A 23,228-nucleotide genomic window follows, 5' to 3' on the forward strand; every position below is an offset into this window, starting at 1 on the left:
TGTGGACCTGTTCAACAAATGTGGCTTCCATAAGGGTTGGCATCAATTCACCCTATTAATTTAATATCAATAAAAGCTGGAGTATTTTTTTAAAGAAATACAAATGTGGAATTTCTGTTAAATGATTTGATCTGGTTAAGCCCCACTTCACTGGATGGAAGAACGAACTAACATGTGTTGCTCTCTCTCTCTATCAAATTAGTAGGACTGTACTGTTTTTTTTGGTTTTTTTTTGTTCAAAGCTTCTGTTTTCCAAATGATGTCTCTCATATTTGATAATGTCAGAACCCTAATAATACAAAATGTCATCCAAGTGATTCATCAGAATAAATGAATTGGTCTTTTTATTTTTTATTTATTAAAATCACTTGGAGTAGTGAATCTTTAAAACATTTTGTCTTAACTTTTCTGTTCTAGAATATCTGGAAATGTTTGGATGACGCAAGTGGGAAACTATGGGACACAACTACAACTGGAATGTAATTCTATTAGTTTAATACTATTAATCTAATCTTTATCCACAACTACTGTGCAGAAATCTGGGTTTTAAAAAATATATATTGTTGTGATGTATATGAATATTTTTAAATGATGCTGTAAAACCCTACACAACAGAAATGTGTTACAGCTTTTCATATCCTAAATAGCCTGGTGTTAATTGTGTTTTTTTCTTCTCGTCTAGGTGACGCTGGACCTTCACAGCAGTCAACAGAAGTTTGGAAGATTTCTGCGTTCAGATGTTCTCTCTCAGCTGAGGGATGTCTAAAATACATGATCTGTTTGGTATTTTGAGCAAAACACATCACAGATGTTTTTTTTATATATCTGACACCATAATATGCCTAAAAATAGGCATGATAGGAGATATTTAATGACATCAGCAAGGTAAAGATATTTAAGCTCTGTTGCAAATCAGACGTTGTTAAAGTGTTCATTAGAAGAAGCAAGAAGGATGTGCATTTGTTTTATCCCTATAAGCCAATGTTTCAACACTGTTGTTGTTAACACTCCATCCATAGAATAAAAGTGTGTGTTTGTTCTTTGTCAGTGTGTGGAGGAAATCTTGAGCTACCTCAAGGTGTGTGTGTGTGTGTGTGTGTGTGTGTGTGTTGTGTGTGTGTGTGTGTGTGTGTGTGTGTGTGTTGTGTGTGTGTGTTGTGTGTGTGTGTGTGTGTGTGTGTGTGTGTGTGTGTGTGTGTGTGTGTGTGTGTGTGTGTGTGTGTGTGTGTGTGTGTGTGTGTGTGTGTGTGTGTGTGTGTGTGTGTGTGTGTGTGTGTGTGTGATTGTGTGTGTGTGTGTGTGTGTGTGTGTGTGTGTGTGTGTGTGTGTGTGTGTGTGTGTGTGTGTGTGTGTGTGTGTGTGTGTGTGTGTGTGTGTGTGTGTGTGTGTGTGTGTGTGTGTGTGTGTGTGTGTGTGTGTGTGTGTGTGTGTGTGTGTGTGTGTGTGTGTTCTGCCTTTCTGCTCCAACGACAGTCGACTCATCACACACACACGCAGTGCGCTGCGACTCCACACAGAGTGAAGTGGTACTTTATGACAGGGCCCGTAAAGGAGCTGGTTTCCCTGAGCGATGGTTCCATACATCTTTTATACACAGACACTCACAACCAGCTGGATGTCATGTTGCCTGCACCTTTATTGACACAAAACTGTTAGAAATACAAGATAAAGGATGATGTAATTGTGAATACATTTGCAAAACAACGAACAGGGTAGTACAATTTCCCAAAAGTGCTGTCTAAACCTAAGGGAAATAAATAAACAAGCAAACAAGACATTTACTAAAACTGACTAGATACTTCAAGTTTTAGCCACTAACATATAAGATATGTTATGCTTCTTTAGAGGAATGCAAGTTATGCCTTTATCTCTTTTTAGAAGTTTTTATGCACACCCTTCATTATATTCTGTCTAAACACACTCTTCTTCCCTCCTTGTACGTCTCTGTCTCCGCCCAGGTGGTGGCGTGGCGTCTGCTCCAGAACCAGCTGCCCCTCAGTGTGGACCTGCAGTGGGCTCTGTCCTGCCTGTGCCTGGCCCTGCAGCAGCTCTGCGTCTGGAACAAACTCTCAACCGCGGAGTACGCCACGCACACCTGCTTCCTCATCTACTCTCTACGCCTCATCATCGTTGCAGGTGAGGGGGGTTTCAAGACAATGTTCAAGCATTCCCTTGTAGCGGACTGACATTAAGTTCATGGGGTGCCAGTCAGGTCGGGGACTGATCATTTTAATAGTCAGCGTCTGGTCAAACTATACAAAGGATACATGTGTAACAATACTCAGTACATATGACATGAACCCTTTAAAAAATGCTATATTTCACACAAAAACCTAGTTAATTTCCAGACTCATAAAGAAATCATAAACCACTTCTCTTTAAATTCAACACAACATTTATATGATATGATAATCAGTTAATCCCTAGTGTGTGAATGTTTAAATGAATTCAGGTTTCCCAACAGCAACAGTAAAGAGTCTAATCACGAACCAAAAACAATGATTCACATTTCTTTCAGTTCAACCCAAATCATCTTCATTCAGACATGTGTGTGTTTCTAAAATAGAGAAACAAACATCAGCATTAAGTAACATTAAATCTACAACTCTCTATAATTAAAAGTACAATTACTTATACACACACAAAAGGTTACCACACAATTATAAACTTACTTTTAAACAGATAAAAAGCTGGTAAACCTATAATTGAACTGTACAAATTACTAATAGAAAACTACTATTTAAAAACACATTACTTGTTGTCAAGGATGCACACAAAATGAAACTTAAATGAGAGGCTGAACTGCCACCTGAGGGGGAACTACGAAGCCAGATTAGTGGTTATAGCGAGGTATGTGGAGCGTAAAGGCAGAGTTTTCGGTTAAGGTGGCTAATACAAATCGGATTATGAAATCGATTAGTCTATTGGTATGTATCACAGACTCAATTAAATCAATACATTTAATTTCACTTTGATTTAATTTGGACAAAAATGAATTGTTTTTCCCCGTATCCTAACCTAACGGGGAAAGTGTCCGACCTAAATGCAATTTAAAAAAAAAGAAAAATCGAATAACCAAGTCAGGAAACGTATTTTGTGATTTAAGCTATCGTCTAGCAGTGGAATGCAATGCCGTGCTTCCCAAGTATGTAGCAAGTAAAGGGAGAATAACAGGGGGCCTAACACTGAGCCCTGTGGGAACCCATACTGGAGTGGAGAAGAGTATATTGTGCTCCTCCAGTAGGCAACAATAGTTGCCTGTTACGTATAATTATTTTGATGTTCTACTAATTAAATCTTCTATATTTATTTCATCCGGTCAGAAAATGGTAAAACCATAACCTTAACCCTCATTTATCCTTTTACGATACAATCTCACCTTTATTTTTTAAATAGATTTGTGTTTAAATGTTTTAGTAGCGCTGAGAGCTTTTGACCATATCACTTGGTCCTCATCAACAGATTGATTTTGCTTAGTTCTCATTGGACCACACTTGTTCAAACCTCGAGGACTTTGATCCTCAATTATAAATCATGATTTTGTTTGTTCACTTTATGTTTTGATGTTCAAACAATACAAAGAACAATGGTGTTACGTCCTCTTTTTCCCCTGTAAAAAAACATAAGCCTCAAACTAACTAAAATAATGGCACTAATATAAGAATCACATTTCTTAGGACGAAACAGCTATACAATACCTATAACAATATATATGTATACTTATAAATAACAATAAATAGGACCAGTAGTATATATCTTCTATAAGTTCACCACACATCGCAAAAGCTTTTTTTAAAGTTGAAGTCAATATATTTACTGCCAAATAAACCAAAAACATTTTAAAACAATAGAATAAATGAAGACCAGGCAATTGGCTGGTTCAGTTGCTGTCACAGCGGACACGGGAGAAGAGAGCGTTTCTGATGCTCTTCAGGAATCTCCTGACTCTGCCCTTTCTTTCGCCGCTGGTCACTTTGATGACCTCAGAACAACCACAAAGAAGCAGGATGTTAGTGCGATCAAAAAACTACAAACACATGAGACTGTGAGGGCTTTAGACATGTGACTTACCAGGCTCCATGTGAGCAGCTTCATCCTCTGGCTGAGCAGAGACTGTGTGCTCGGCAGGAGTCATGGCCTTGAACACAACACTTTGGACGTTCTGTAAAAGCTGCAGAGTGACACTTAGTTCAGAGTCTCTGCTATCAAAGATTACGTTTTCAATGCTTTGGAAGCTCTCAGTCAGTGAAGGCTGTGGTGTGAGACTCTGCTCAGCCTCTCATGTCAACAATCACGATTTCAATGCTTTGGCTGACTTCAGGGTCCTGCTCCACAGCGAAGAACGGATGCTCCAGGACTGTGAGGGGAATAATCCGTCCGCACTTGTCCGGAAACAGCATCTTTTTCAAGAGGTCCACAAAGTTCAGCAACTTCTCTCTCTTGGCCATGTGTCTGTAAGGTATCACCTGGGAATACATTTAAGGTAAAACATGTCTAAGTAATCCTTTTGAAACACGGCAATGCAGTCAATAAATACATTGTAGAAATACTTGTAATGACATTATTATCTAAAAAAAGACAACCTACCTCCACCAGGTCATCAAGAGACCTAAGGTGGAAACATTGGTTTCCTCTGAAGTGATGCCCGGTCTGTACTGCAAACTCCCATGGAGTCTACAGACAGACAATTTTTTGGTTACTTGTTTATCCTGAGAGACAGACAGACAGACAGACAGACAGACAGCTACCTTAAGTCTCCATGTTTGCTGGTTGTAGCTCCCCTTAATGTTAAAGTAGAAGCTGCTTTTTTGTCCACAGTTCAATAGAACATCTGGAGGCTGACCCACCAAGTCCACAATGAGTTTAAGCGCGTCATATTCGTGGTCCATGGGGAACAGTCCAAAGCCTGCTGCTATTTCCGCAGCCACAGCACCGAGAGACCACATGTCAATCTGTTCACTGAAGTCCATGCCCAGGAGGACCTCTGGTGCCCTGAGAGGAGAGGAAAACTTCTTGTTAAGCTCACTTTTGTTTATTTTCCTGTTCAGAAACAGACTTCTAATGTTTGCATCAAAGCCGCAGCCTCTGTGCCACATGTTTTATTATTCCTACCTGTACCACAGACTCTGAACAGCGGTCCCTGGAACGGCCTCGGACACGTGGCGAGCCAGGCCGAAGTCAATGAGTTTGACCTGAAGCGGATGCTGCCAGCGGTTCACCACCATAATATTCTCAGGCTTTATATCAGCGTGGATTATTTCCAGGGCCTCAAGGTGGAGCAGTGCTGTTGTCAGCTGAAGAAACACAAAGATTGAGATGCTTTAGGATCACAACAATGTACATTTTTAGGTATGATTTCCCATTAAATCTCAAGTAATTAAATGATGCTCCTAAAGAAAGGAATGATTCCACATACTTGACGTAAAACTGGACGGATCTCAGCTATGGGCAGAGCGTTGTGTTTTCTCTGCAGCATGTACTCATAGAGACTCAGGTCCAGGAGCTCAAACTCCAAACAAATTAACTTTTCATGGTAGAACGAGCCATACCATTTCACCAGACTGCATTTATCTGCATCGAGAGTCTGCAGCTTCTGGAGAATTTTAATCTGTGGAAGACATACAGTACAAAATGTGATTATTGCCATTTGTTCTCACCTTCAATACGAGGTTGTAGGTTTCTCATTTCAAAATAACTCAACACGTAACTTTAGATGTTATAATAAGAGTTTGTAATCTACCTCTTCCAGTGCTCGCTCAAAGAGAAGGGGTCCATCCTTGGATATTTTAACGGCCTTATTTGTGTTGGTTACATTGTCCATACACATGGCCACCTTACCAAAGCTGCCCTCCCCGAGAAAGGCCTGCACCTCGTAGCCGGAGGACAGCAGGGTCCCCTCGTGGATCGGGAAATCGTCTGTGGAGGAGAGGATATGGACACAAAATTAAGTTACATTTCACAGTCCACAGAACAGCACATCGCATTCAGTCAGTGCTGTCACTGATTTCTAATGCAAGATAAAATGTCCTATTTGTTCTTTCTTTTGTGCCTGCACATATAAAGGTGTTCGAGAAACAACGCCCTCAACATAGGTTTTGTCAATTCCAGATGTACAGTACATGTTTCTGGAGAAATGGAAAAAACTATCTTCATGTAATGGCTGAGAAATAAATAGGCAAAATACAAATACTGAAAAACATTGCTTATGAGAAATGTTAGGATATTTCTGTAGTGGTTGAGGAATGAATTAGTCAAAGTATTAAACATTACTTAATTACATTATTAAACTTGTTTGAGCACACTGTTCCTACCATAAATGTAAATCCTTTAATAGGCTGAGATGTTAAAAAGTGAAAAGAGAAGCTTTTTTACACACACTGATCCACATGTGAATACAAATCACAGATCCATTTAGATTTCTTGCATTTTTTTCGTCATTTTGTCAATAAAACTGCTAGTTGAGTGCATGCATGAACATCAACCTACAAACGGCAGCAGAAACCAGTCGGCTGCAGGCTGTTTATAAGAGCCACTCACTTGGTCACTACTGCCATCTAGTGGTGATACAGAATATGCATGACCATATGATATATAAAATTCTCATCTTATTTATTTAGAAAAGTTGGCTTTAATGAACTTCAATTTTTAGGAAGCTATATTTTAAGCACATGGCAGGTTATAAATGGTTTAACCTGCATCTTTTGAAAAATGTGGTTAAAATCCAGAAGTACTGTAGCATTACTACAATGTAAAAATACTCAGTTGCAAGTGAAAGTCCTACATTTAAAATTGTACTTTAGAAAAAGTATAAGCATTAAAAAATACTTTAAGTACCAAAGGTCCTCATTATGCAAAATGCCTATTTTAAGCACCAGATATTGTTTTATTATTTATTCAAATGATTGATCAATTCATGTGTTCATCACTTCAGTGTTGCTCTTGGTAAAGGTGGGGTTTATTTGAGTTACTTTTTACACTTATTATGGGTAGCTTAAACTAGAATATTATATTATGTGTGTTGATTTATATTTGTTATTAATAACCTAAATCTGCAACGTTTCTAACTAAATATATAAAATAAATGTAGTGGAGTCAAAGGTACAATGTTGGCTAACAAACTAGTTGAGTAAAAGTACAAAGAGCACAATGTGAAAATACTCAAGTAAAGTACAACGACCTCAATTTTGTATTAAGTAAAGTATTTGAAAGTAATAAATTATGTTGTCGACAAGGGCTGTCAGATTTAAATACTTTAAATGTATGGTTAAAGATTTCACAGCCCTATTGTCTCCCACACATATTCTTCATATCCTTAAACGTGCTGCTTGTTAGTGAATCTGATATGTCTACAGAACCCCATCAATCCTATAACTCAATCGAGTGGTGCAGGAATGAGTCTTAAATCCAGGAATTAGTTTTTTCATTTGAGCCTTCTAAGGCAATGTTTTTTTGAAAACTTATTTTTACTTTTTCTTTAAAAACATAGCAACTTTGAAATACATTCAGTATCAAAAACATAATTCAGGAGTGTTTATGTTGTCCATTTATTTATTTTTATTTGCTTTAATACATGAAATTAAGTGCTGGAAAAAGAAACATTGACAGAAAAACAACTCAACAACTGATCAGGAGGAAGACATTTCTTAATAAATTCTGCTTAAATCCACTAAAACGCAATCAATGTCTTATTGAATGCTTTGGGAAAATGACTTACAACTCAATGACATTTAAAAATAAACGCATGCATATAGAAGCCCAGTTGGAATGACAATTACAAATCATTGGCCCTGAAGAGATAAACAATTTCATTTACATGAACATGTACATGCTGTGACCACAGGATAGGGCATTTGCCTCCATAAACACTTTTTCCTGGCCTCGCCTGTCCTCATCTCAGTGCCGCCGTCAGACCCGTCTGCTTCAAGCCTTCTCCACCCATCGTCTCCCTTTTTGTTTTCCAAGCAGTGCCAAGCCAGAATCTTAATGAGAGCGGTTTCAGCTCGCACACACTCCATCCCAGCCGGAAAGGAGCAACTTGGCTCTCCACCTGATTTCTGGCAGTCCGTCTGCCTCACCCAGCGTGGCCAGAAGGCCGGACCCAGATCCACCCATTGGTAAGTTAATCCACAAGTGGCAGAGCGCACCAACCAGTCTCTAACTGAGCTGACAACATGTTTTGGGAGAGAACCAAGGTCCAGATCTGCGGCATACTTCACCAGCTTCTGCCGACTGTTTGCTGCAGCCTCGCTCAGCTCTGGAGAAGCACTCGGGTTCAACTTCTTCCTGGTAGTAGTGGGGAATTCCCCAGGAAGTGAGAAATTGCCCAAAAGCTGACTCCTAGATGCTTCAGACGGCTGCTCTATGGACATCCAAATCAGGTCAAAGGAGGATCCCAGAAGACGCAGGAGGCGAGAAGGCCGGAGCTGTCTGGGTCTGGGCATCTGGTGGTAGTCTTCAGCGTTTGTCAGCAGGGTGTACGGGCGGATCGGCTGCGAGTAGGACTGCAGACGTTCTCTCAGATGAAGAAATGGTGAATCCCAAATTGTGTCCTCCTTGATTTTAACAATAGTCAAATTCTGGTTTTGTGTTGAAACGTGAGAAGCTCCATGTAGAAGGACAGAAATCCAGCAGAAACAGACTCCACAGTCGAACAGCTCAGGCATGGTTATTACGGTTCGGATGGGACAACAAACTGATGAGAAATTGCTCCTAGTTCTCCTTACTACCCGTTTAGTTATGGGTGCTTCAGGGACTCTGTGTACCTTACACCAGAAATCCTTGAGCTTGTGAACAATAACATGGTGAAATCAGTGTATTATACCCAACCACCACAAGCGGCAGACATAATATTGAGTATGGCCAAAGCACAGCTAAGCTCCTGCTTCTTCTTGTTCACGGTTCTGATGTTTTGGCTTGTTTCGAAGCAAACATACAGGACAAATCCGAGAAGCTATAGATTAGTCAAACGCTTTACCAGAATTGATTACCAGATGTCACAGATATTTCTATGAGACAAAAAACTAGGTCCACATATTTCACAGCTAGCATCAAACAAGAAAGAAGAGTAATCATTTGACCTTGATTTGGCAGAGCAAGACAAACAACAGCTCTCTCACGCAAAGACTGCACTTGATGAGTTATACAGACAAGCTTCAGGGTAAATTCCCTTCATGGACGCTTAGATAATGACATAGCACTCAGGATTTTTAAAGAAAGAGGACAGATGCTAAAGGTTAGTAGGACAATAACCCCATTTATTCTCATCTACGGAAAATCAGCTGTCAAAGGCACGTCATGGCGTAATATCAAATACATTCAACATATACTGTAAACACTTCTAATTTAAGTTTTCTTTACATCAACATAATAATACACCTTATAAATACAGTTACATATAGTTACATTAAGACACAAACAGCAGGCATGAACTAAGAAATATTGCATTTTTAGTTGATTAGGCGTCAGGTCTGAAATATGTTTGTGTGTGTGCGCTCTTTTAAGAAAGCCTGACTTAACACAGCATGTGTGTGATTATATTTCAATGAAATGTTGCGTTTAGGTTGACCTTCACATCCACCCGCCTCTTTTTTTGTCCTCGCACTCAAAGTGAGAAAAGCTGGTCTGATCTTTCCTGTTGCCGGGCAGATTGTGGAGGAGGTCTCGATGTGGAGGCGGGTACGCTGCGAATCATCGGGGCGCTGTGGTCTGATTCCTTGGCTCGATCTTCCAGGAACTTATCAAACTCTGGTAAGGACAGTTAAGTTAGGGGTAAGTTTGTGCGCGTTCAAGTAAGCAAGAATTATTATACATCATTTTTACACTAAAATTCAAAACATACCTTCACTGGACACCCCCTCGCTAACTGAAGAGTGTTCTTCCTGCATTACAAACACAATAAAACATTAAGAGTAAAGATCATATATACCACATCACATTGACCCTCAATTACCATTATTCTCCTATATGTGTTCTTTAGTAAAGTCGAGAACAGATACAAAATTTGATTTGGCTAAATTATATTTGTACCAGTGTTGCTCTAATTTCTGGTACATTAAAGCGTGTGCCTAAGTTGAGAGAATTTGGACAATAATTCCCAAATGAAAGCCTGAAGAAAGTTGAACAACGGAATCCAAATGTTAAAATAGTGAAAATAATTTGGTGAATAACTTCAAAAATGTTTCACAATTATATTATAATTTTTTTATCTTTTGTTACACAACAGTAGAAGTGAATACATATATCTTAGTCCTGTTTGTGAACCAACCACTCTCTTGCAAATGGCTTTAATCTAACTCTAAATGTGTTTTTTTTTAAATATATATTTGTCTTGTTTTATTTATACTGTATGTAAAAACATGGGTTTGTATTTTTAAAAAGTACATGTATTGACAAACTAGGTCAATTCCTAAAAAGTTTTTTTAAAAGTACTAACGAGACAAAGAAAGAATCCCGAATACAGCAGAAATATCTTCTGAAGAACTGTGACATGTTTCCTCTTACCATATCATTACATCTGTCAACATCACTCTGCAGGGAGTTTTTTGCTGGCGCCACCTACAAGGAAAATAATCAAGACAGGGATAAAGTGACACTGTTTTAGCCATATCTACACAATTAGCAATATACTTTTATTTCAATTGAGATATTTTGTTCAGATCCATGTCTGTGTAGCGTGATATATATACACACCCCTCCTGTGACCTGCAACCTGGTGTCCAGAGCTCCAGCGAGGCCCTCCACAGCCCCTGGGTCCTCATACCTGACACTGGGAAGAGGATGTGTTGTGAATGCAGGCTGTCGAGTGGAGCAGGGATGATGTGTTTTTGTGGGCCAACCCGGAGGCTAGCATCGCAACGGCTCCATCTCAATAATATTTGTGGCAAACACACGTTTTGTTCAGCAGGATAATCTCTACATATAAAACCCAACTTTAATGAATTATTAAGTGTTAAAAAGTAAAAAGCTAACATTAGGCTAGTGTTCGGTGTTATGACGTTTAGTAGTCTCATTTAGCCACTTGTTGGCAACCATGTGGAGATTATCCTGCTAAACATAATCGGTGTGTATAATTAACGCTTGTTTTAGATCCTATTTTCTAGTTTCGTTGAGGGAGCCCTTGAGAAGCTTACTTCCAGTTTGGCGTACAAATAGTCCTGTCAACTCGCAACAACTCATATTGATAGATAGCCCTACGTAAGTAATAGGAAGAATGTGTATTGATTTGTTTTGTGGTGAACCGTCCTTTTTAAAGTCACCACAAGTGAAAAGGCACTTGATTCCGTAGTTTTAGTCACGGTTGCGCGCAAATAAAAATCTGTAGTGAGAGCAAGTGTCCTCTGTCGTCAGTGAGCTCCACTCACCTTTTCCTCTGGTCAGCCAGGGAGCTTCCTCTTGTATGTGCAAACATGTCAAACTCCTCCTCCTCTTCTACAACACACATGGTTAAATCATTAGGTCACAGAAAAAACAATGTTGTCCATCTTGGTAACCAAACATTTAAAATAATAAAACCAAAACATTTGTGAAATACTTATGTTTGCTTTTTTTTAATCAAAATGTCATTGTTTGATATTCATGGTAAGAGCATTATTCTATCATAATTCTGATAATGAATCAGAAATCCTTTATTGGTCCCACAGCCAGAGCGTTGATATCAGTAAGTTACAGCAAAGAACACAATACAGATTTAAAAAACAAACAAACATATATTATAAATAAAACGGGCACATTAATAAAATACAAATCAAAATAGTACATAAAACAAGTGAGTAGCAGCTTAATAAAAGTAAAGAAGCAAAGGTTTTAAAAAAAGTATTCAAGCAGCAGCCAGTAGTAAGAATATTAAATTGTAAAAAGAAAATAATATATTGCATATAATTGGTGTTGGAGAACATACTGTAGACATAGTATCCTGCAACTTTTCAGAACATCATATTCTCCAGCAGTGTATCTTTTCATGTTGTCCTTTTCATAAGTAATCCTGTTGCAATAATGCAATGTTTGCAACATCCTGTTTTCTAACAGAAATATGCCAACCCAAGAAGGATGACCTGATCCATACCACAGTATATGTATGGAATTTGGGTTACAAAAGAGGGCACATATGAATTTTACTCACTGTGGTTGGCTGATTGATGTTGATTGTCGGGAGCGCTGTCTGCTGATTGGCTGGTTGTTGTGATGACAGCAGGTTGGCTGAGAGAGGGGGGTTCAGCGCTGAGGTCCAGGAGGTTAGTGGTGGTGCTAGAGCTCTGCTACGAGAGAGGATACAACAACGTGAGCGGGACTTATTGTGTGTATTGTTATAGAGGCAAACAAAAGAGAAGGAGCGAGACATCTTCTTACCTGTGGGCTATTTGACACTTGAGCCTTGTTCAGTCTGTCAAACCTAACAATACAAATAGAAAACACTTCAAATCCAGTGAATATGAATTAAGTACAGAAGCCCTCAGAAGACATTTCTGGTGATTTTGTTTTTCTTATTTTGATTTAAATTGATTCTCTCCTTGATTTTCAGACTTGAGAATGCTGAAAGAAAAGGTTTTGCTTGAAGTAATTGAAGTTCTTTAAAACATATATATATATCCCTGAAATAGGAGGTAAAAGCTTTCCCCGGTTAAAAAAACAATAGCAAGTGAATGTTCTCCGTTTAATTGTCTTGAACATTTTCAATTTTTTTAAATATATTGTTATTCTCCTCTACCCACAAGAGCCTAAGATGTACCAGCATTCAGGGTTTACTTCAGCCGTGTTTATAAAAAAACATTGTATTTAAAAAAAAAAAAAAACTCCTGTTGATCCTGAGAAAAAGAAATCGCCAGCTAAAACGTAACGATTGGCAGATTGAAAAATGTTTAAGAAACTTAGAAAGACTATCCTGTCAAAATCTTCTCCTATTCCCAAGTGATTAACACAGGAGAGACATCTTCCAAATGGATCCTCATCGTGTTGTAATTTATCTTTAATACACCCTTAAAACGTATAAATATAATCCAAGGCTAACACAAACCTCTCGTAGCGGATGAAGGCGTTGTTGAGGTCATCGTTGATCACTAGCAGCTCTCCAATGAACCCTTCATCCAGCAGCTGGGGGATGAGCTCCACCACTCGACTCTGCATGTTCTTACACACCGAGTACAGCTGCTGCTCAGGGGGAGGGGGGAGACTCAATCATTATCATCACTAATAACATGGAGTAGAGGTTAAAGACGTTAAATCTAGTCCAAGAGTTATACAATGATCATATGTACCCACTTTTCTTCATCCTGCTTCAACTACTTTTACAAGTATCACTAGGTAACTACATTTCTCACACACACACACACACACACACACACACACACACACACACACACACACACACACACACACACACACACACACACACACACACACACACACACACACACACACACACACACACACACACACACACACACACACACACACACACACACACACACACACACACACACACACACACCACACACACACACACACACACACACACACACACACACACACACACACACACACACACACACACACACACACACACACACACACACACACACACACACACACACACACACACACACACACACACACACACACCTGTAGCAGCTCTCTGTCATCTTGCTTGCACTGCCCAGGCGAGATCTCATTCAGCATCTCTGACATCACAGTGAGGTTCCCCTTCACCAGCGCCAGCTCACTTCGTAGCTTCTGTTCCTGGATTACAATATATGCAAATAAAAACATCAGTCAAAAGCCACAACACTATTACATTTATTCTATTGTAATTGTGTTTCTGCTTAAATATGATGAAGGCTGTATTACTCATAGAACTTCTATAATGCATTGATATGCTAGTTATATTTTCACATGACAAAAGCACAGGTTAAGTTAACATCATTAACAATGGCTCTGCTCTACGGAGTCACAGTAGTGCCATACATCAAAAGATATATATATATAAAGATTAACACATCAGTAAGAAGATGTAGAATAATATAAAGGCGGAAATATAAAGATATATACAGATATAAAATAATAATTATAAGCATTTTCATTCATTTATTGTTTTTTTATTTCTGCATATGTATTTGTTTTGTATACATTTCAAAAATATATATTTAATAATTTCTTTTTTTGCATTTATATTTTTTCTTCCTCAGTATATTTTCCATTTATTCGTTATTTGTAATCTTTTTCAGGTTGCTTTCTTTCCTCCACATTCTGACCAAGTGTTAAAAGTACTTGCGGGACACATATCGTGATGTTTCTTCCCCCGATACAAGTCAAAGTATGCTGAATATAAGCACAACATATCATACCTACAAAGACATATCAGTGATTACAAAAACTACTAAATGACCTTTTTTCTTTTATGCATACAGAAAAGATGTAATAAGAGGGGAATTGACAATAGTGCCTCCAAATGAATCATTAACTTCTTTATCATAAAGCGGGGATAACTGCACTGTACAAAGGGAACCAAGGTTTCTAAATAGAATTGCCCCTTGGACCTTTTCAGGATTTTCGCAACACTAAATCACATTGCATCTTCCAAGGATTTTAGACACTGAAAATAAAACGATTCTTCAATGTCAAAGTGAAAACAAATGAATCTGGATCAGATATCCCTTAATTGAATGAGTCTGTCATCACTCAGTCAGTCATTGTGTTATTGACCTGTTCCATGCAAACATTGACTGACAGGGTGTTTTTTAAATGTAGTTGTACCTGTTGTGCAGAGAGGGAGCCCGGCCCCTCACCCCTCTGGTCCGGAGGGGAAGTACTCTGAGGGGGGACACTGGAAGCTGGTTGTGGTTCTGACTGAGGTGTGGGAGCGGCAGCGGGGGCTGTTTCAGGAGTCTCATTTTCTGGGGTACTCTGAAGATAAAGAACCAGTGTAAAGACAGATATCTGTAGATGCATTGTGGGTGTTATTTTCACTTTGCCGACCGTCTCACCCTATTGGGAGTGTGTATGGGGGACAGAGCATCCAGATCTGTCATGGGGAACTCCAGACCGCGTCTCCTCAGGTCGTCATATACGTACACCACCCCCGCCAGGGAGGGAGAGCTTCGAAACGCATCTGCCCACGACTGAAGAGGGGAGGAAAAACATGAAGAAAGCATGAGAATGTCTGACTGTTGAATCTCTGTTCAAAAACACTGGCCAAAACAAAGATTATATGGGAAAAGAAGAATAAAACAACAGAAATGGAATGCTCCTTCAGTATTAACAAGCCCGACTGTATCTAATGTTATCATTCCTGCCGGTCTGTGATTACACAACACAACTGGCCTTGGCGAAGTAAAATAGGAAAGTGTGAAGGTAGTTAAATCACAAAAAACAATAAAAAGATAACACTATAAGTCTGTAGCCATAATATAGTCAGCGTGTGGGGTTTCAACACATACCACTGAAATATCTCACAGCACAAGTGAGGACAAACAACTTAAAAACGCAAAAGAAAAAAGATTTCCAACTAAATAAAATTATATTGCAGACAAAAGCTAAAATGGTTTGCTGATTTACTAATGTTCGATGATATTAATAGATTTGAGTTCAGAACAACTGGTCAGACAAAACAGTTATTTGAAGAAAGTGTATTCGGGCCATTGAAGGTAAAAAATACTACCTGACAAATGACAAAGCTGGGGGAAGTAGGTATTATTATTTCTATAAGAACACATAGAGATTTAAGTTCTAATTTAGAAGAAGAAACCCACACATTTACAAACCCTCACCCCCCTTTTTTCAAAGGAACACATTGCTTTACTTGTTTTGAATCTGATCACACCAAAGACGCCAGCGGTAAACAGGGAATTCCCCATGCAACCGTTAATGAGGAGGTGAAACAGTACTGAACATGACATTGCAATAATACATTTTTCCTTTAAAAATGTAAGACTTTTTAATCTCAGAATATTGAAGTTGTTCTCACTATAACATAGTAGGTTTTTCCCCTTCCATTTACCCCTACAATTTCAGAGAATATAAAAAATGGTTTTGTCTTTTTTTCGTTATATTGCCATTTTATAGACACAACAAATAGATGTCAATATATAATCAATATGGGAAATAATCATCAGTTACAGCTCTTGTGCAGACAGTTTATATCATCTTTCCCTCTATAGAAGCATCTGCATACATACCTGTATGAGGCTCAGCACACGGTCATGCAGGGCAGTGGGGGGGTTATATTTGGGCAGAATGGATCGCACCAAAACTCCTTCAATAAACTCCTGTGACGACACAAGAATGTGGAAGCGCTGGCCGCAGTTCTTCACACAGGCCTCGAGAACCTGCAGTGATACAGTTCACAGTATGAAAGAAAAGTCAAGTCCAAAATGAAGCGTTTTCTCACATTGCCTCAATGTGTACACTAAGACTTCAATATTGATTTAGCAACTTCTTTAAGCAGACACACTTCCTTCACACATTCTTTTTGTTTAAAATGATACTCTCGTAACCTATAATCCTCATGAACAAATGATTGCACATTGACATGGAATCCCCTACAGATACTCACAGTAAGGGCCAACATGATCTCTCTGAAGTTCTTGTTTCCTACGATTCTCTTCTTGATAGCTTTGACTGCATCTTTGGGCCTGAGAAAAAACAACATCAGATATTTATAGATAAGAAAATAAATAAATAAGTCGAAGAAAGTTGCTATTGCAGAAGAAAACTGTATATTAAGTTGTTTGTGACTCATCTCTATAATAAGAGAGAGCTGGAAATAAAGTCACTTTAATCGTCCAAAAACAGAATAAAAAATGTGGCTTTTTTACTATATATGTCAGCAACAAAACCATAGGAAGTGAAACAGTGATATTCAAAACTAGGAGACCTACATCCAGTAGAGAAAGGTTGGGCAGTATGCACCACATAATGAAACCATGTGACTTGTGTGAGCACCCTACCCCTCGTCCGTCTCGTTGATGATGTCACAGATCTCCATGTTGATCCCCCAGTCCTCCGACTGCAGACAGACGCTGGTCGCTCGCTCTGTCAACACACAGGGAACAGGTGAAGGGGCATTAGTAGAGTCATATTGTTAAAGGATTAGAAAAATATCATAATAATCAGAAGACTTTCCTCTGATATTAAGATGTTTGCCAGAAAATAAGAAGTCACTCATTACAATCGGTTCTGTATGTATTTCAGATATCAGTCTGGGGGAAATGTTTCAATTGGTGTAAAAAGTTGTTGCTTTATTAGCATGGAAGAAAAACAACATCAAAAAATAAAAATGTCATACAATATTTAAGATATGTTGCCTTTAATTGTTCCATTCATACAGGAAAGATCACCATATGATCATCTCTATGTCTACCTCTTAAAGTAAGGAGTCTAAAGAGGAGCTCTGAAAGCATTAGTGAGATTGGCCAGACCAGAGTCTGGTGATAATTCTCTTTGTGTCATCACAACAAGAGAAACCTTTCATATTACACATAGTTGTTGGATCCATTATTTATAGGCTACAAAGCAGGCTGTTGTAAGGAAATCATCATGTCCTCTGACGTTATAGAGCTCCCTCCAGAGCCACATAAGACATTACACAACAGTTTTCTGAGGAAGGCTGAGTAACACTGTGTGCAAACCACAATCTTCAAGTGTAAAATTGCAATTTAATCAAATCAGCTTTTGGGAACTGTGTTGACATTTTCTTTTTACCGACAGTATGATCAAACAAGCCACAATTCATCATATAACAATTCTGAGTAATTGGTGAAAATATTTGTCATCAGCTATCCAACAGGCACTTTAAACCATTATGAGCATAGGCAAACAAACACAACATATCTCATGAGAAGACAGCCAAGGTTATTGTGTTTTTTTTTTTAATTGTAACTAAATTGATCAGCTAAGTTTTTTAGCTTTCATATTATTTCAGTCCATACTATTTGGCAATCAAAGCCTGCTTTCTTTGCACTCCTCCACCCCTCACTGGCTCCTCATAAGTCTTTAAATCTCCTTCATTCCTTTCCACCAACACCCCCTACATTTAAACCCTCACTGCCTTTCTCAATCCCATTCTACTCCCTCCCTCCCTCCTCTCTCCTTCCTCGCTCCCTCCACTTCATGTGACTGTCAGCTGCTTCTGTTCTCATCCGCCTCAGAAGTAGCTGGAGCCTCTCTGACATTCATGTTTGGGGAAAGTGAGTGGATGAGATAAGAGGAAGAGAGGCTTGAGATGGGTGTGTAACCTTTTCTCACCACTCATAACTGTCCTGATTACTCATCTCTGCAGGCTGTCTGTGGATGTGTTGGCTTTACATTTTCAAGCAAAACAAGCAACATGTTGCATTAAAAGATGTGTAACATGACATAATACGCTTGCTGAGAGTATACGTGAAACTTGTACACAAGGTGTGAAACTGTATTTTTATAGAACACATCAGGGATTGAGGAAGTGAGAGAAAACACATTTGGCGTCATTGATTCGCTAAATGTGTTGTCACTTAACTTCAGCAACAAATCATATGAAAGATCGAGGCAAGTAAGTCCCGCCTCTGACGCGTCATTGGCTTTAAAGACATCGTTTGATGTTTCTGTCAAATTTGGACTTCATTTTGAACATTTTATAAAAGTAAACAAGCATCAAAAGTGTTATAACGTTGTTTTCCATGCCTATGAGCGTGTCAAATCTTGAAGCATGTAACTGGTTGTATAAATTAAATAATCCAAAATTGAATGCAAAGGTGAACAACTCCTAGCATAAAGTTCAAAAGCAGCAGCTACTTACCGATTCTCTGACCAACAGGCGTCGAAAAGGGGTTTCCTATGAGAAACTCAATTTTCTCCCCGAGTGAAAACATCTTTGGAACAATGAGCAGCGACCACTCCAACTGTGTGAAAGTTATTCGGCAGCTACTGAGCTCAAACTGCTGTGTTTCCTTTGCTTCCAGAGTCCGCTGCTGCTTCAGAGGCGTACGGGCTCTCTGAGTGGTCACGTGAAACACACACACACACACACACACACACACACACACACACACACACACACACACACACACACACACACACACACACACACACACACACACACACACACACACACACACACACACACACACACACAGTCAGGATTCAGGAAGCAGCAGACAACACAGAACACAGCCGCTGATTTCATCACATTGTTAACAATGGACGTAACTTGATTATATTAAACATAAAGACGCTTTATTTGCAGTTGCAAGTCTTACTACAATATAAAAATAAAATAAAACACAGCAGCCTGTGAGATAGCTGTTTGATCTCAGTGCAAATAAGCCTTTTCAACCAGTCAGTATTGGTAGAACTGTCCAAGTAGTATACACAAGTATTAAAAAGAATACATTATAGAATAACTAAAATAATCAACATACTGTTAATGCAGACACATTACATCTTTACTATTGGGAGTGGTGGAATACTTTTGAGATATTTTACATTATTTATAGTAGTAAAATATACTAAATACTAAAGTCGTGCATACAAAATGTACTGTGAGCCTACCTTTCCAAAACCAACATCTGAGACCACAAGTCAACTAGAAACTTGTATGTCAGCAGCACCACCTAGTGTACAGTGAAAGACCTGAATGAACATTTGATTCTGATTTTTTTTGACAGTAGTTTTTTTTATTGTCTAGTTTTTTTTTATCTTGCATCATATATTGAACAGGTGCTTACAGAAAAAAAGTTATTGTATGTCACAAACTACTGACTTATGGTTTGTGACTCCTATTGACTGAGCACAGTTCGTTTCTCTAATGTACTCCACACATACTGGCCTATACAATGTTTAGGTTCATCTGGTCTGGTGTATCTACAAGGACATGCCAAGAAGAAACAGTTTCTAATCATTACTTGTGGTAGAAAACAGAGCTGTTTTTCTGCAACAATATTCTGCAAGTGATTGTTCAAGGAAACAGGACTCACATCAACATTTATTATAATTTTTTTGGGGAAATGTTATGCCTTTAGTTATAGGAAGACAATAGAGAGATGACAGGAAAGAGAGGACAGAAGGATGGAGATTGACATGAAACAAGACATGTGTGTGTTTTAAAGTTATACAAGTAAAAGTGCTTACTTTTTTTTTTTTAAATGGACACTGCATGTAGATGGTTTATCTAATCATGTATGGTATTATATGATGACTTTAAATTGTTGTAAGTCATGCAATAATGTGTGTGCAGCATTTTAAACACACTACAACAGTATACTGATACCCAGATTAATGTGGGAGTTTTTGGTAATAATAGAACATGCTTTAGCCTATTTTTAAAGTATGCCTACTTTAATTGTTAACAATACTAGAATATATCTTAGTAACTCTCCACACTGAACCTTTTTTTTTTCTCCAGTGTGGGTATGTCACTGATAGCACAACACTGAATTTGATATATTTTAAATTATTTGTGCAGAAAACCAAGAAAATAGCATGTTTTTGCGCCATAAGGGAAACATGGGAAAATTGATACATTTGTTTAAAAATGTGTAAAACTTCAATTGTTAAACCAGAAATTAAAAGCCTTATATACTAGAATTCCTGATTTTTTTCTGTCATGGCTATTGGATAAAAAATAAAATAGCATCACTTTCTGCAAACCTGAATTTTAGCAAGTTATTATTAGGAAAATGTGAGAAACAAAAACAATAAAAAAATCACACCCTTGCTAAATACATTCTATGCGTTTACACAGTGCTAAAACATTAAAAGCCAAATATTTCCCTAAAGAGGCTTAAGGGTTAAGATAAGGGCCTTCTGCAGGCATTGCATGTCCGTTCTGTAGTTATGCTTTATCACCACTAGGTAGCAGCATTGAATCTACATGGACCATATGTGATAACAACTGTCTAGTGGTGTGGGTTAATCTTATTCTACACAAGTAAACATGTACTCATACAACATGGACAATCAGGTGTAATACTGATTTTTTTCATCAGGTTTATATACAGTCTCTCTCTTTCAATGGGAGATTCCACTGATATTATCCTGACAGAATGGTCATAGTTAGATTAAAAGCATCTTTGTTTAAGATGAATCCATGACTTGTGCCTCTGATGAGGAAAATACCTGAGCTAAACATAAAGAATAGTCATAAACATATGATATCATGGCTTCTAAGGCATTCAATTAAATATCCAGCCTAGGATAAGGTCTCCTTGCGCATATAATCTAATACGTTTTTATGCTTAGGCCCTTAGTTTTTGTATCGGTCCCACAACCAGTATCCTTTTTTTATTATAGGAACTGATTGATAATATCTGTGAGAACAATCATACTGTACTCATTTCAAGTGTGAGCAGACACCTCAGTTCACAAACAGCTCTTTGTATTTAAAGCATTTTTTAAATGTAATTCTTCCTGCTTTAAATACCTATTTCTAGAAAAAGTGTGATCCAGTAACTTGACACATTCTGTGTTAATAAAATCAGTGAGGGTGTGAAGACAAAAGTCTGTGACCTTTCACCTTTTAATTATTTTATTCCCTGCTCCACAGATACCTCGGGCCTTCCTGTTATGTCTTCAGGACCCTAGTAGTCAAATGAAAAGTGAAACTTAGTGATACTTATTCTGTTTTTATTCTCAAGTATCACATGTATGCATTGCTAAATCTTTTCGAAAACAAATCTCATCATTAGGTTACACCGTCTTCTCTTTTTGAGACACACAGCTTTTCGCAGAGCATTGTGGGTAGAGTTGATCCCAATGTCAGATAAGAAAGCCCAGAGGGATGCTGGGTCAGAAAACCGATGTGTTATCTCTTTTCTCCAGACCTGGCATTATGTCACAACTTAAAACCCTCACACCATTGTTCACACAATAAGAGGTCTGTATCAGGTCAAAGGCGTTCATGTTTCCTAACAATACAATAGCCAGCAGCACATGAAACAGCTGTAAATCAAGTAAATGACAATTTAACTTTATAAACATATTCAATCATTTTAAGATTCATCATTTATTATTTAAAGGAAGCTTCTCTTTTTCAAGATGTTTCCAGTAGACTCCTGTGGTCTGGATCTGGATCTGGATTAATACTGAGCAAAACCCAGAGGTATCACTCTCAGTGGGGGATGAATATTCCCTGCCAAATGTCTATTAAAATGTGCCGGAAGCACTCCACGGACACTGCGATGACAGCTTCTTCTGGTAGCATGTTCCACTCTCTGATTGTTCTGGGAAAGAATGAGTATTTCAGAGTGTCACTAGAAGCGGATATTCTAACACCTGAGGGAACTTGCAACAAAAAACATGCTTATATATGTAAGAAAACGTGTATTATTAATAAGTCCAATTACCGTGTTCAATCAGTATGTTTTGATATATTTAAAGAAATAATTATTTAAAGGAACACTTCAAATGTTTTACTTTTTTCCAGTAGGCTCCTGTGCTTGAGTAGACTATTATGCCTGAGGAAAACTTCTAGAACATTCTTTTATCTAAAACTGCCAAGCAATAAATGGCACAAGCATCGATAATAAGGCTAAAAAATAGCATATGTATGAATGTATGATCTTGTCAAAGGTATTCATGTTTCCTAACAATAGCCAGCATCAAATTAAACAGTAGCAGGACATTATGGAAACGAAACGTTTCCTTATTAGTTTGTCCAATCATGTTTAAAAAATGATATTTTGGTGATTATTTATTGCAAACTTTTTTTTTTTCTATGTTTCCTGCAGGCTCCTGAGAATGAGGAGACTATTGTATTGTAAGGGAAACCACACACGTAACACTTTAATCCAAAACTGCCAAACAATAAATGCCATTACCATCGACAATTTCAGGAGCCTAGGAAATTGCATGCATGTATGTATGCACTATCAAAGGTGTTAATGTTCCCTTACATAACAAAAGCTAGAAGCTCATGAAATAGCTGTAGCAGGAAATCAAGGAAAGGAAACGTTTCCTTATTAGTTTGTTCAGTCAAGTTTGGATAAAAAGTAATTTAAAAATGATTATTTAAAGGAAACATCTCCTTTTTTTCTAGATGTTTCCAGTAGTGGTTGGGACTATTATACCCGAGGGGAAATTGTAAAAACGTTTTAATCTAAAACTGCCACACAATAAATGACATAACCATCCATAATTTCACGAGCCTAGGAAATTGCATGCATGTATGTATGTGTGTGTGAATGTGTGTGTGGTTGCACTGGTTGTAAATTGATCCCTCCTACTCTCGCTGCTCCGTTGTGCAGAGGAGGGGCGAGGAGGAGGAG

General features: G+C 38.2%; 3 protein-coding genes across 4 annotated transcripts; all 3 read right to left on the bottom strand.

The window, feature by feature from the left end:
• Positions 1-3,890: 3,890 nt before the first annotated feature.
• LOC117481137 (homeodomain-interacting protein kinase 2-like) lies at positions 3,891-6,121 on the bottom strand. Its single transcript, XM_034128698.1, has 9 exons — positions 6,115-6,121; positions 5,741-5,916; positions 5,417-5,608; positions 5,113-5,294; positions 4,749-4,992; positions 4,588-4,674; positions 4,317-4,466; positions 4,072-4,171; positions 3,891-3,982 (listed from the first exon to the last, which is right to left on the bottom strand). Exons 1-9 carry the CDS (start codon positions 6,119-6,121, stop codon positions 3,891-3,893), a joined length of 1,230 nt encoding a protein of 409 aa, XP_033984589.1.
• A 1,426-nt stretch (positions 6,122-7,547) lies between these two features.
• LOC117481426 (noggin-2-like) lies at positions 7,548-8,993 on the bottom strand. The gene has a single exon (XM_034129107.1). The coding sequence runs from the start codon at positions 8,661-8,663 to the stop codon at positions 7,806-7,808; it is 858 nt and encodes a 285-aa protein (XP_033984998.1). The 5' UTR covers positions 8,664-8,993; the 3' UTR covers positions 7,548-7,805.
• A 234-nt stretch (positions 8,994-9,227) lies between these two features.
• LOC117481415 (target of Myb protein 1-like) lies at positions 9,228-18,982 on the bottom strand. 2 transcript variants are annotated; one of them, XM_034129097.1, is made up of 15 exons: positions 18,764-18,982; positions 16,938-17,022; positions 16,544-16,622; positions 16,167-16,316; positions 14,976-15,110; positions 14,746-14,895; positions 13,615-13,731; positions 13,010-13,143; positions 12,346-12,388; positions 12,119-12,251; positions 11,361-11,427; positions 10,690-10,765; positions 10,501-10,554; positions 9,839-9,878; positions 9,228-9,744 (listed from the first exon to the last, which is right to left on the bottom strand). In XM_034129097.1, exons 1-15 carry the CDS (start codon positions 18,834-18,836, stop codon positions 9,602-9,604), a joined length of 1,479 nt encoding a protein of 492 aa, XP_033984988.1. In that variant the 5' UTR covers positions 18,837-18,982; the 3' UTR covers positions 9,228-9,601. The 2 variants fall into 2 exon arrangements, with proteins under 2 accessions (XP_033984988.1, XP_033984980.1); XM_034129089.1 differs by having other exon boundaries at positions 12,119-12,254.
• Between the last annotated feature and the right edge of the window lie 4,246 nt (positions 18,983-23,228).

This window comes from Trematomus bernacchii, unplaced genomic scaffold, assembly GCF_902827165.1.
Source record: "Trematomus bernacchii unplaced genomic scaffold, fTreBer1.1, whole genome shotgun sequence".
Taxonomy (NCBI): Eukaryota; Metazoa; Chordata; class Actinopteri; order Perciformes; family Nototheniidae; genus Trematomus; species Trematomus bernacchii.

What these genes read in the sequence shown, in the direction of transcription:
- LOC117481415 (XM_034129089.1), bottom strand. Translation starts at nt 18,836, where the DNA reads ATGTTTTCACTCGGGGAGAAAATTGAGTTTCTCATAGGAAACCCCTTT. An exon ending in ATCAACGAGACGGACGAGGG is followed by an intron (nt 16,623 to 16,937) that starts GTAGGGTGCTCA and finishes GTTTTTTCTCAG; the next exon opens with GCCCAAAGATGCAGTCAAAG. An exon ending in AAGTGTCAAATAGCCCACAG is followed by an intron (nt 12,255 to 12,345) that starts GTAAGAAGATGT and finishes CCTCTCTCGTAG; the next exon opens with CAGAGCTCTAGCACCACCAC.
- LOC117481137 (XM_034128698.1), bottom strand. An exon ending in TCCGTCCAGTTTTACGTCAA is followed by an intron (nt 5,295 to 5,416) that starts GTATGTGGAATC and finishes GTGTTTCTTCAG; the next exon opens with CTGACAACAGCACTGCTCCA. An exon ending in CTGTGGAGCAGGACCCTGAA is followed by an intron (nt 4,172 to 4,316) that starts GTCAGCCAAAGC and finishes GTCACTCTGCAG; the next exon opens with CTTTTACAGAACGTCCAAAG.
- LOC117481426 (XM_034129107.1), bottom strand. Translation starts at nt 8,663, where the DNA reads ATGCCTGAGCTGTTCGACTGTGGAGTCTGTTTCTGCTGGATTTCTGTC.